We start from the raw sequence: 12,657 nt of genomic DNA, 5'->3' as shown, positions 1-12,657 counted from the left end.
TGCCCACGAAAGGCAAAGGTCCCGAGTTCGAGTCTCGGTCCAGCACACAGTTTTAATCTGCCAGGAAGTTTCTTAGTTTATTACTGCTTCAAGACAGATAAAAAATGAGAATGATGATTAGTTTCTCCACTAATAATTTCACCGTGAAAATCATTTATGTCTAACTTTTCCACTTTATGAAATTTTGCTATTAACTCCATCAGTATTTTGTAATATTATTATTTTCACAAAGAAGATGACCCTGTCACTCACACATGTTCCATAAATTCCTTTATAAGGGACGACCTGCAGGGATGTGGAATGAGTCAAGTTATACATTAACAGAAAACTAAGGTACTATCACTGATAATTATGGGCATTATGTCTAGATTTTGAAAGAAGCCACTGTTCCTCTTCTTATATACTCATCTGCTCTTTGCAATTAATACTTCAAATGAAGAATTTATGTAACTTAACACAGACTACTATCAGTTGACAGAACTGGCCAAGCTAAGATCTGTTTAATACATACAGTAGAGTTATGTGGAATTTACACCATGAGTCCAAATATTCTGATCAAGAACTGTGAAAAGATAAACATAATATTCTCCTCTGGGACAGCACATCAAGATGTACAAACAATTTCCTGTTTTCACACCACAACTTCACAAGTCTTATGAGTGTGTGTTCACTGCACTGAAAATAAGTAACATTTTATTTACAGGTAAGATTTTTCAGTTCAATTTGACAACTACCTTAGAAAAGACTTTATACACTCTTGACCAATGAAAAGGGCATTGACAAATACTGTTGTTTTACATCAGATTTTCAGTACAGAGTCTCATGCCAGTAGTGCATGCGATAACACATTGAATAACAATTATGTCACCTGATCAAATTGCTGACACATTGATTAAAACATTGAACTAATATGCAGGAGAAATTTGGTTCAGGTCCCCTCTTGTAAATATCTTCCCTAAATCACTTTAAGTGAATTCTTGGGTTATTCTTCCAGCCTTTCCCAAGTGCGCTAGTACCCTTATATCCAATGACCCAAGTAGCAACAGATCTGAAGAGTAACATGAAAACTGATCAAAAATGGATTAACATTTGCAAAAATTGTGTCATCAAGAATACTGTATCACAGATTAGGTTCATGACAATATAAAATTATTATGACATTTGCAAAAATTGTGTCATCAAAAATACTGTATTACAGATTAGGTTCATGACAATATACAATTATTATGACAGACCTGTACACAAACTCTGTTAACACAGCATCGAGAGAAGCCTCAAAGTACTACACTCGGAGCATCTTAATTTTGTGGCATGAGATGTTTCTGGAGACTCTCTCTATGCATTGTTTGTATAGAAGTCCTGAGATCATTAAATGTTGTTGCTGAGCAACCACAATGAACAATTACTGACCAACCATATTCAAAACATTTTTGATGAACAAGATGTATAGTGAGTTTGTCTGGCATTGCCTGGCATGTTGACTGACTCACTGAAAGGGTAGTACTGTAGGCTTTAAAATTTGACTGATAGAATGGTTGTGGCTTAGACTGCTCTCAATATGCAGGAGTAAAAGAATGAAAAAAGGAAGGAAGATTAGTGTTTAACATTCTGTTTACAATTAGGTCATTAGAGATGGAACACAAGCTTGTATTAGGGAAAGATGGGGAAGGAACCTGGGAACTTGGCTGTGCCCTTTCAGAGGAACTGTCCTGTCATTTGCATCACATGATTAGGGTAAATCTTGAAAATTTAAATCAGGATGGCTGGATGCAGATTTGAACCATGCAAGTCCAGTGTACGAACCATTGCACTACCTCTCTCAGTCATAGGAGTAGAGATTGTATGTTGTGTGTCAAGCCACCTGAAAGCATCAGATTTCATATACATCTACTGTATTGCTCAACATGGAGGCTGCCAAATTTTGACTACAGAAGTAGTGTAGCCGTCACTATAGGATAAGTTGAAAGGGTCTAATTTGAAAACCCTGCACTTCAAAAAATAGTGTTGGATCCATGTACAAATCACTGTTGTAGTGTTAAGCTTCCCATAGGGCAAACTACTACAGAATTACAAATCCATTTCTCACTGACAGATTATTGTGTCCTGTTTGAATTGTCCCACTTGCTGATACATCTTTTGAGTTCAATAATACATAATGGCACTTGCTTTTATGTTTCTGTTTCTGTATTACTCGATATCCATTCTTCGTCTGAGCTTTCTACAACACAAACGTTTACAGTCATGTAAGATAATATACCATTGGGCATGTGCGTACAACTTCTTGGAATTTAGTTACCTATTTACAGAATGTATCATACACTTTTCAATGGAGTGTGCCCTATTTTGAAACTTCCTGGCAGTTTAAAAGTGTGTGTTGGAGGGGGACGCAAACTCAGAAACTTGCTTTTGAGGCAATTTGCTTACTGACTGTGCCATCCAGGCACAGACAACTATTACCTACTGCTATTGTGCTGTGCATACATCTGTTATCTACAGCTTTTATGCTGTGAATACATCTTGCAAGTTGAATTCATTAGACCTTCTTTTTGAGAACCGTAATTTACACAAATATTAGTATGCTAAGTTAGGCCATTCCAGGAAAACTGAAACATAGACTGAACAATTATTTTATTTTGCTTCAGTACTAATATGTTGTTTTATATGTGCTTGATACGTTAGTACACAATTTCTATGTCACTTCTGATTAGTTTCAGAGCTTATTCTTGTGAATATACGAGCTAGAATATTAAATTCTCATAAACACTTCTTTGCCAAGCATAGAGAAGCAGCTATATGCCTTTAGAAAGATTCTGCAGTTGGTTGCTAGTGCTAATGTGGCACCTACAAGTCATGTATTCTCACTAGCCGTAATACTGTGCATGATATAGGTGGAACAATTTGATGAATAAAATAATCACTCACAAGATAAATGAATCACTAAGCACTGGATTTCTATATCTACATCTGTGCTCCACAATCCACTTGATGGTGTGTGGTGGAGGGTACAAGTACCACTGTCTGATTCTCCTTTCTCTGTTCCATTCCCAAATGTCATGTGAGAGGAATGATTGTTGGTAGATGTCCACATTACCACTAATTTCTTTAACTTTCTCTTTGTTGTCATTTTTCAAGACAAATCTGGAAGGAAGTTATACATTATCCTACTCTTTCTGGAACATACTCTCTTGGAATTTTAACAGCAAACCTCTATGAGGTGGACAAAGTCTCTCTTGTAGCATTTTCCACTGGAGTTTGTGTCCATAACACTCTTGTACTGACTAAATGATCCTGAGATGAAATGTGCTGCTCTTCACTGGATCTTATCTGTCTCCACTATCAGTATGATATGATAAGGGTCCCAGACTGAGCAATACTTAAGTATTGGTGAACGAGGTATTCTGTTAGCCCATCTTCCATGGATGAATTACATTTCTTGAAGATTCTACTTTTAATTAAGATTCTTCCTATGAATGTCAGTCTCACATCTGCTTTTCCGACAGTTTGTATTATGTGGTCACCCCACTTAGGTTCACTTCAGATGGTTGCTCCTAACTACACTGAAGTGCCAAAGAAACTGGTATAGGCATGTGTATTCAAATACAGAGATGTGTTAACAGGCAGAATATGGCGCTGCAGTTGGCATCACGTACATAGGACAACAAGTGTCTGGCGCAATTGTTAGATCAGTTGAATGTGATGTTACAGTCAGTGCATTTGCAACCTCATGAATCCATGGACCCTGCATGTCAGCAGGGGACTGTTCAAGCTGGTGGAGACTCTGTATTGGTTTGGAGTGTGTCCAGTTGGAGGAGATATGGGATCCCAATATATCTAGATACAACTCTGACTGGTGACACGTATGTAAGCATCCTGTCTGATCACCCGCATCCATGGTGTTTTACGATGGACTTGGGCAATCCATCAGGACAATGTGACACCCCACATATCCAGAATTGCTACATAGTTGCTCCAGGAACACTCCTCTGAATTTAAACACTTATGCCGGCCACCAAGCACCCCAAACATGAACATTATTGAGCATGTTTGGGATGCCTTGGCAACGTGCTGTTCAGAAGAGATCTCCACCCCCTTGAACTCATACAGATTTATGGACAGCCCTGCAGGATTCATGGATTCAATTCCCTCCAGCACTACTTCAGACATTGGTTGAGTCTGTGCCACATTGTGTTGCAGCACATCTGTCTACTCGAGAGGTTCCTACACAATATTAGGCAGGTGTACCAGTTTCTTTGGCTCTTCAGTGTATTTGATGATAATTACTGTTTCTAGCAATTTGCCACTTAGAGCGTGCAGTAGTGGATTTCTTTTTCTATGTTTGTGCAATATGTTACTTTTATTTACATTCAAGGTCAACTGCAAGTCCCTGCACCATTCATTGGTCATGTGCAGGTCCTCCTCCTATGGTCTTCTGACATTGCTGCCTTCTTATAGACATCTGCACCATCTGCAAGCAGCCTTATGGTGCTTCCAATGTTATCTAATAGGTCATTTATGTATATATTGTAAACAATAATGGTGCTATCACATTACCTTGTGTTTTCCTAGAATTACCTATAATCTGTTGATTGTGTAGCATTAAGAGTGATTTGCTGAGTTGGTCTGTGAGGAAGCCTTGAATCCAGTCACAAAAACATGGTCCAATGATCAGTAAGCCCATATTTTTTCTCATTGAATGACGATGTGAGATTGTATTGGATACCATCCTGAAGTCAAAGAACACTGCATCAGTCTGAACACAGTTGTCTGTGCTGATGTGAGTCTCATGGAGGAACACAGCAAGCTCAGTTTCACAAGATCTCTGCTTGCAGAATCCATGTGGATTTCTATAGAGAGGATTTTCATTCTGCAAAAATATCGTAATATGTGACCATAAAATGTGCTCAATAATTCTGCGACAGATTGTCTCAGTGATACAGGTCTACAATTATGTGCGTCTTCCCTATGATACTTTTTGAAAATGAGAATTACCTGTGTTTTTTTTTTTTTTCAATCACTATGTATCTTTCATTTTCCCAGCAACTTATGAAAAAAACTGCTGCTAGAAGAAGAGAAATTTCTTTTTCATAATCTCTGTAGAACCTTACAGGTATCTCATCTGGTCCAAATGGTTTTCCACTACTAAACAGTTTTAGTTGCTTTTCTACTCCACAAAAACTTATCTCAGTATCTGCAATTTCAATGGCCATGAAGAGTGAAGGGAGGGACTGTTATTACTGTCTTATGTATTACTGTCTTCTACGGTGATCATATAAACAAGCTGTCTATACCTCTAACTTAGATATCAAGTTCACATCCATTATCAGTATGCACACATAACAGCATGAGCATGCGCATGAGTATGTATTTGTGTGCACACATCTATGTATGCCCCCCCCCCCCCCTGCCCCCCACACACACAGACACTCAAGCATGTTCCTGTGTCCTAATAGTGCATCCCAATGGGGATGTGTAATGTTTTCACGTGGAGCAGGAAGGCAAGATGGAAACTGAGGAGTAGAACAAACAGAAACCATCAAAAAAGCACTGTGAGGGCAGGTGAAGTACTCATATTAAAAGAAAAGATGATAGGAAGATAGAGAGATATCCAAATTGAGTTTATAAAAATAACTAATGTTTGCAAGAAGGAAAAGGATAAAGTTAGTGAGGGGACTGGGGGAATGGCATGGGAATGTGGGCATGAGTAGGTACTGTGAAGGAATTTCAGCTCACTGACTAACAACAAGGGTTAGTGGAAATGAAAGTAGGGAGGCTGTGTGGCTGAAGGGAATAGGAAACACTTATGTGCAGCATGCTCTTCAGTCAGGTGATTAAGTTCACCTTTTGTAGTGGTGGCCTTTCATATGGGTGGAGAGTCTCCTTACCTTGTGACTTTGCTATTTAGGTCCACATATACTATCTGTGACCACTTTTAGACCCAACTGGTCTGCAGCACTGCAAGAGAGGATGAATGTATCTATACTGTATGAGTACACTCTGATGAAATTCACAAGTTTACTAACTGAGTTAATCATTGACCCTTGATTATGTGCTTATTTGTCACTTGATGCCTTTTCTACACCTACACCTACACCTACTCTGCAAGCCATCTAGTGAAGTATTTGAAGGATGCTTCTCATACCACCATTATTTCCTCTCTTTCCCATTCCTTTTGTATGTGCAGGGAAGCAATATGTTGGTTATCTCTTTTTGGAATGTGTGGTTTCAGAATAAATGGTGAACCCCTCTTATGATATGAAACACTTCTTTTGTAGCATTTGGAACTGGGGTTTGATGAGTATCTCCATAATGTTCTTGTATTTACTAAACAAACCCATGACAAAATATGCCATTCTTATTAGTGTTTCCTTTATTACTAATCCTACCTGATAAAGGTCCCAGAATGATGAAGAATGCTTAAGAATCAGTTGAATGAGTGTTTTGTAAGTGACTTACATTTTGTAAGTGAATTACATTTTATAAGGATTCTTCTAGTGAATCTCAGCCTGGCATCAGCTTTTCCTACAACTAGTTTCAACACTTTGTGGGTGAGTGATGTAGCTCATACATTGTGTGGATAATACTCCAGAAAGATAAGCAACATAGGACCTACAATGGCCACTTCTCAGCTTTGTAAATGTATTCCAACATTGTCTTGCATCTGTCATCAGTAAAAAGGTACTGTATGATGCTTGTACTACCAGAAAAAAACACAGTTGGCAGCAGCTATTACTCACATTGGCAGGAAAGGAATACAGACAACAGTGTGTGTTTTTTGCTTTGTGATGTTTACATTTCCCTTGTTGCCACACATTACACCTCACAAGGTCACATGCAGTGACCAGCTAATGGGCTACTATCCTTCTGAACAGAAACAAATGAAGTGATAGAAGAAAGCTTCTTTTTCACATTTTCACGATGATGTTTGTAAATTCATGTGTTTTTCTAAATATGCTGTCTATGTCTAATTGCAAACATCTTGTTGAATTTGTTACTGAATTATCAGAAGTTTTGGTGAACAAAGATGTCCTGGTTGTATCAACTTCCACTCAAAATAGTTCACTAGTAAAGAGACTCAATGGAAGTTTTTTTTCCTAAATTTGTTGCAGCACAGAAATATCAAAATGGCTTCTGAGCAGATTTAAGGTTTGTGTAAAACAAGTCAAGACAAGATCTAGGAAAGTGGCAAGAAAAGATATCAGGTAGTGTTGGGAAAATGCGACACAAGACTTTGCTTTTCCAAAATGTTGGAAAATTTTTCGTATTAAGGCCAGTATAACTATGTAATTTTCAAGTAAAAACAACATATTTTCAATATAAAACAATGTTCACTATTGTAAGTCTATGTTTCTTTGCAGTATTTCATAGAAAAAAAGCTGGCGTAAGTTCTTTATATAAGAATTTTCTACACAAAATTCGGAAAACTATGAAAAAGCACAGTACTGTTATCACTCAATTGAATAAACCCTAGCTGCCCAGTCCTTGAAGTGTTATAGAGATTGTTTCTACTTTAAGTCAGTCCAGATGGTTGTCCCAGATTTTACAGTTGTTACTAATTTCAGTGATTTGTTGCCAATTGTGTAATCAAAGAGCAACAGGTATTTCTGCCTATTTATGTACAATGCATTACATTTATACACGCTGAGAGTCAACAGCTAGTCTTTGCCGCAAACATAGACATTCTCCGTGTCTTGCTGTTATTTCACTACTGTTTTCTGGGAGAGCAATTCTCTTACACATAACACCATCATCCATGAGCAACCTCACAGAGCTTCTGACATGTCCACAAGATTATTTACACAGCATGTAAATACTAATGGTCTTCCAGAAAGAACTTCCACACTGCAGCAGAGTGTGCACTGGTTTGAAACTTCCTGGCAGACTAAAACTTTGTGGTGGACCTTTGCCTTTTGTGGGCAAGTGCTCTACTGACTGAGCTATCCAAGCACAACTCATGACGCACCCTCACAGCTTTACTTCTGCCAATACTCAGCTCATACCTTCAAAACTTCACAGAAGTTCTCCTGTGTAACTTGTGGGTTAACACTTCTGGAAGAAAGGATATTGTGGAGATGTGGCTTAGCCACAGCCTGTGAGATTGTTTCTAGAGTGAACACAGTTTAAAACTTCCAAGAAGTTTCAAATCAGCACACTCTCCACTGAAGAGTGATTATTCATTCTGGGATAAATTCCCTATGCTTTGTCTAATCCATGTCCCCCACAAAATCCTTTCTTCCAATTTTGTTAGTTGCACAAGGTGTGCAGCAGAACTTCGGTGAAATTTTGAGGGTAGAGCTGAGGTACTGGCAGAAGTAAAACTGTGAGGGTGACTCATGGATTGTGTTTGGACAGTTCAGTCTGTAAACACCCGTGAAAGACGGAAGTCCCTGGATCAAGTCCCATTCACAGTCTGCCTCACCTCAGGGAGGAGCACTATTATTACCAGTAACTGATGTCCTTGAAGGATAAAGCACATGGGAAACAATGGTGTGATGCATTTCCTTGGATGATGTTGGACATACACACTTCCCTGGGTGACTTTGGGCATACGCACTTCCTTCAGGAGGACTTGCAGGCATCTGTATCAGAAGTTTTGTATAGTGAACCATTGTATCTCACAGTAGAATTTGTTGACTGACCAACTGTGTCAGAGCTACTGAAATTAGTCAATAGAATATGAAAGCACATCACACATCACTGCCAAAACCACACAGCATAACAAAAGTTCTCGTGAATAACGCACTCACATTTTGTGACTATATGATTTAAGAGATGACACTGTATGACTGGCACCCAGAAAAAGTTCTCCAAAGGGGAGACAACACAGTCATAGTACTGACTGATGAGCCTACAATGTTCTCCACTCATCATTTGAAACTAGAATGGGTCCTCAATGATGATCCACTCACACACATAACAGACACTGTGGCAAATATGCTAGATAAGCTTGAACCCTCTTCATTGCACCACATTGAACAACAGACACTGCTTTCAGCTGTCTCTACACCCCACACCCGGATGATGAACAACACCCTTGTTTCAGCTGCCCACGCAGTTGGTGAGGCACTTACAGGATTGTATTCTGGACTGAATGAAGGCAAAATGCTTCCCTCTCCATCATACTCCGTACTAAAGAGGGGGGGAGTGAGAGGGGGTAGTCTCTGAGGGGCCTGCAGACTGTGAAGCAATCAAAAAAATTACAAAGTACAACCTGTACACAAGGTAACCTCTCTGACATTCGTGAAAGGAGGGTTAACACAGATATTCTTTGCTTCGAGCAGTCTGGCTCGGAGGACTATTGAAGAGTAAATATGTGCTTTTTGTTTGTGCAGTGTTATTAGCAGTAATGTGTCTTTTGTCAAGCAACATTTCAGGTTTGAATACTTCTATTAACTTTCCTGCAGTGACAACTACATATGTATCTGTGTGTAGGCATACCTTGCCACTCTTAACATTCTCTGCACATCGAGGACCATACTGTGGCATACCGAGAGCAATTTCAAGCCATGCTAATACTGTAGGTGCTCGCCACCTTTCCATTGGGATGGAGGCAGCTTCTCTCAACAATCTCAGTTTTTCTGCATACCCTTCCTCTGTTAATGGTGACCAACTGCGGTATGCATCTGATGCTTCTGTAGAATTAAAATGAAAAATGCAGTGATTATCACAGTAATGAATTTTCAATTTTGCATCCATGCCTTAAACAAAAAATCATGATAAATGAAACTCCATATTTCCAGCATATTTTTCTGCGGATAGCATCTGAAACAAACAAATCACAAATTGTGGAAGATAATTGTTACTATCTCTTCTATTACTGCAACAACCACTTATGGAAACATAATCCTAATGAATCACAGTATTTGATCTCTGATCTCACTTATATATACCTATTTCTATTTTAAATGCTTTATTTATTATGTAAGAAACATAGATCTTCTTTAAAATGCACAAAAAAGTTTTCAATGGATGTACATATAATGATACAACAAGAATTTATGAAATAGCATCATAAATTTTTGTTATGTGAATCTTTGTAATTCCTTGTTGTCTCTAACTATGGAACTTACATGTTTAAGCTGTTTGGTAATATTGGTTTGTTGGGCAACTAAAAACAAAGCACAGTATTTTGTCTTCTATGTAAGTGTATTTTATTTCACTTGCAACTTGTGCTACTGTGCACTTGTGTGAGAAGCTGTTGCATGACAAGGATATTTTGTAAAATGAAAAATGTTTAATCTATAAAGATAATATCTCATATTGTCTCTCAGTGTAAAATTGAATATAACAGATTAAAATACATGGATTTTGAGTGAGCAATGTTCAAAACTTATGTTGAAGATAAGTCTTCTACAGAAAAATTGCAGTTTGAAAATTCCATTTCAAAACCAAAATTGTTTCATTGACAAATATTTGGAGTTTTCTGCATTTCATATTTTTCACAGTCCAGCTTTCTCCCTGGTAAATCTAATTAAATTTTGAAAGTACCATTTCAAGTTAAATACATGAAACCATTAATGAGGATATTGATAAAACATGCTGAAAGTCATTAGACCTGGTTTGTATGATGAGAATAGCTTCATGTTTCATATTAGCTGACATATTTACTTATAAGCTACTCCAGTCTCTGATAAGGGCATCACATTGTAATATGTAAATTATAAGTGAATCAAGAAACATTTTAAATAATTGTTTCATCTCATAATAATGGATTGGAAAACAACAAAACAGTGAAATTTATGTAAATCTGAGTGCGTACCCTGTCACTTACCCTCCTGACTTGGGCTGGCTGCCTTACGATGTCGACTTCGAGCAAAAACTCTGGATATGCTGCCCCATGTTCCACCTCTACTACCACCACTTCTACTCACAGGAGCCACATTTTTTGGTCTTCGAGGCTCCAATTCCATAGGATTGCTGAGCTGCTCAACTGACCTAAGTATCACAATAACAAGTTAGTATCATACAGTTCCTTTGAGAGTTGAAAGTAATTACTTTAACCAACACTTTGAGATCATTTGAAATACACAATGAATGGCAGAAGTTCAGTATCTGCAATAAACTGTACAAATACAGTAATTTTATTAAAATGTGAAAGACAATAATTTTATTTTGAGAATTAAGTATTCAGGTTAATAGTTTCAGAAAAAATATAGTGTTCAGATATGGGAAAAGGTGGACTAGTCACTCACATGCCATTGAATTGAAACCTTCAAAGTCAAAAGAAAAAAGGAAATACCTATAGTTTAGGACAGATGTAATAGTATTCCACTGAGAAAGCATAGTTAATGAAGAAAGAGGTACAAAGCCATAGAAATAATTTTATAATGTGTAGAAAATAAATATTTAAGTAATAATATGATTTATTTTAATTAAGTTAACTGTAGATTCTTGGGGAAACATTATAACAATTGTACTTGAAAGTGCAGATTTTCACCTGTGGTATATAAATTTTGACTTCACACTACATAGACCTTAGGTTGCAAAATAGTTTTATTGCATTACTATTTCAAAATTGTTATTTATGTATTCTAGTGTACTGTGAAACAAAGAATCTACAACCACCAAAAAGATTACATGGCAACTGAGAATGCAGTGTCTTACAGTAAACATCAAAGAAATGAAATGGCATTGTGAGACATGTATGGGGTGTCTTTAACTTAGGATTGCAGATGTTATATATGATTTTACATTACAATATGTTGATATAAAATTAGTACATATGTAATAAACACATACAATGATGAGCTAAAACATTATAAACACCTGCTTAATAGCTTGTTTGTCCATCGTTGGAATGAAATACATCACTGATTCTGTGTATCGAGGATCTGACAGTTTGTTGGTAGGTTTGTGGAGGTATTTGGCATTAGATGTCTATGCACGGGTTTTGTAATTCACATAAATAATGGACTGCAGATTTGCGTGTGTGGTGTGGTGCCTGAGAGTTACCCAGATAGGTTCCATAGGATTTACACCAGGCGAATTTGGGTGCTGAGACATTAACGTTGGCTCTTCAGATCACTGTAACACAGTTCTGGCTTGAGATACAGACATTTATACTGCTGAAAGATGACATCACTGTTGTGAAAGACACCAAGCATGAAGGGATGCAGGTGGTTCGCAGCTGTCCGTGTGTCTTTTATTACTGCCACAGGTTCCATGCAAGTGCAGGAGAATGTCTCCCATAGCATAATCTACTCACACCAGCCTGCATCCATGGCACACTGCACGTTCTGAGCTGCTGTTCATCTCAGTGATGGCATTGATGAAGATGACCATCGACCTTGCGTAGCATTGTTCTCTTTCAGTAGAGATATCAGAGATCACCATCTATCATACTTTACAGAGCAGATATAAAACAACAAAACTGCAGAAATTCTCATGAGGAGATTACACTAGTTGAACAACATCCCAAAAAGGACCTTTCCAAACAGTCTCACAAGGTTGTATATGTGTTCTACTCAAGTTGGGAACAGGGGGGAGGGGGGGGGGGGGGGGGGAGGGGGGGTGCTTACACCCAAGCTTTAAAACCATCACCTTAATTTACCTGCATTTTAGTTATTAATCCAGGGTGGGAATTTTTGTTCCAATGGGGTATCCTGCTCCAATACATATTTCAAGAGCCCAAAGAATCAGCAACACATTTAAGCTACAATT

General features: G+C 37.9%; 1 protein-coding gene across 5 annotated transcripts in view; it reads right to left on the bottom strand.

The window, feature by feature from the left end:
• Positions 1-12,657, bottom strand: part of LOC126354370 (kazrin) — a 903,527-nt gene that overhangs the window by 94,528 nt on the left and 796,342 nt on the right. For all 5 annotated transcript variants that reach the window (XM_050003952.1, XM_050003953.1, XM_050003955.1 and 2 more), the window contains 2 exons: positions 10,769-10,932; positions 9,436-9,629 (listed from right to left, as the gene is read on the bottom strand). In XM_050003952.1, coding sequence (XP_049859909.1) covers positions 9,436-9,629; positions 10,769-10,932 — 358 coding nt within the window. The remainder of the gene's footprint in view (positions 1-9,435; positions 9,630-10,768; positions 10,933-12,657) is intronic.

Source organism: Schistocerca gregaria, chromosome 3, assembly GCF_023897955.1.
Source record: "Schistocerca gregaria isolate iqSchGreg1 chromosome 3, iqSchGreg1.2, whole genome shotgun sequence".
Taxonomy (NCBI): domain Eukaryota; kingdom Metazoa; phylum Arthropoda; class Insecta; order Orthoptera; family Acrididae; genus Schistocerca; species Schistocerca gregaria.
Note: the sequence above shows the minus strand (reverse complement) of the source record. Positions and strands in the feature narration are given on the sequence as shown.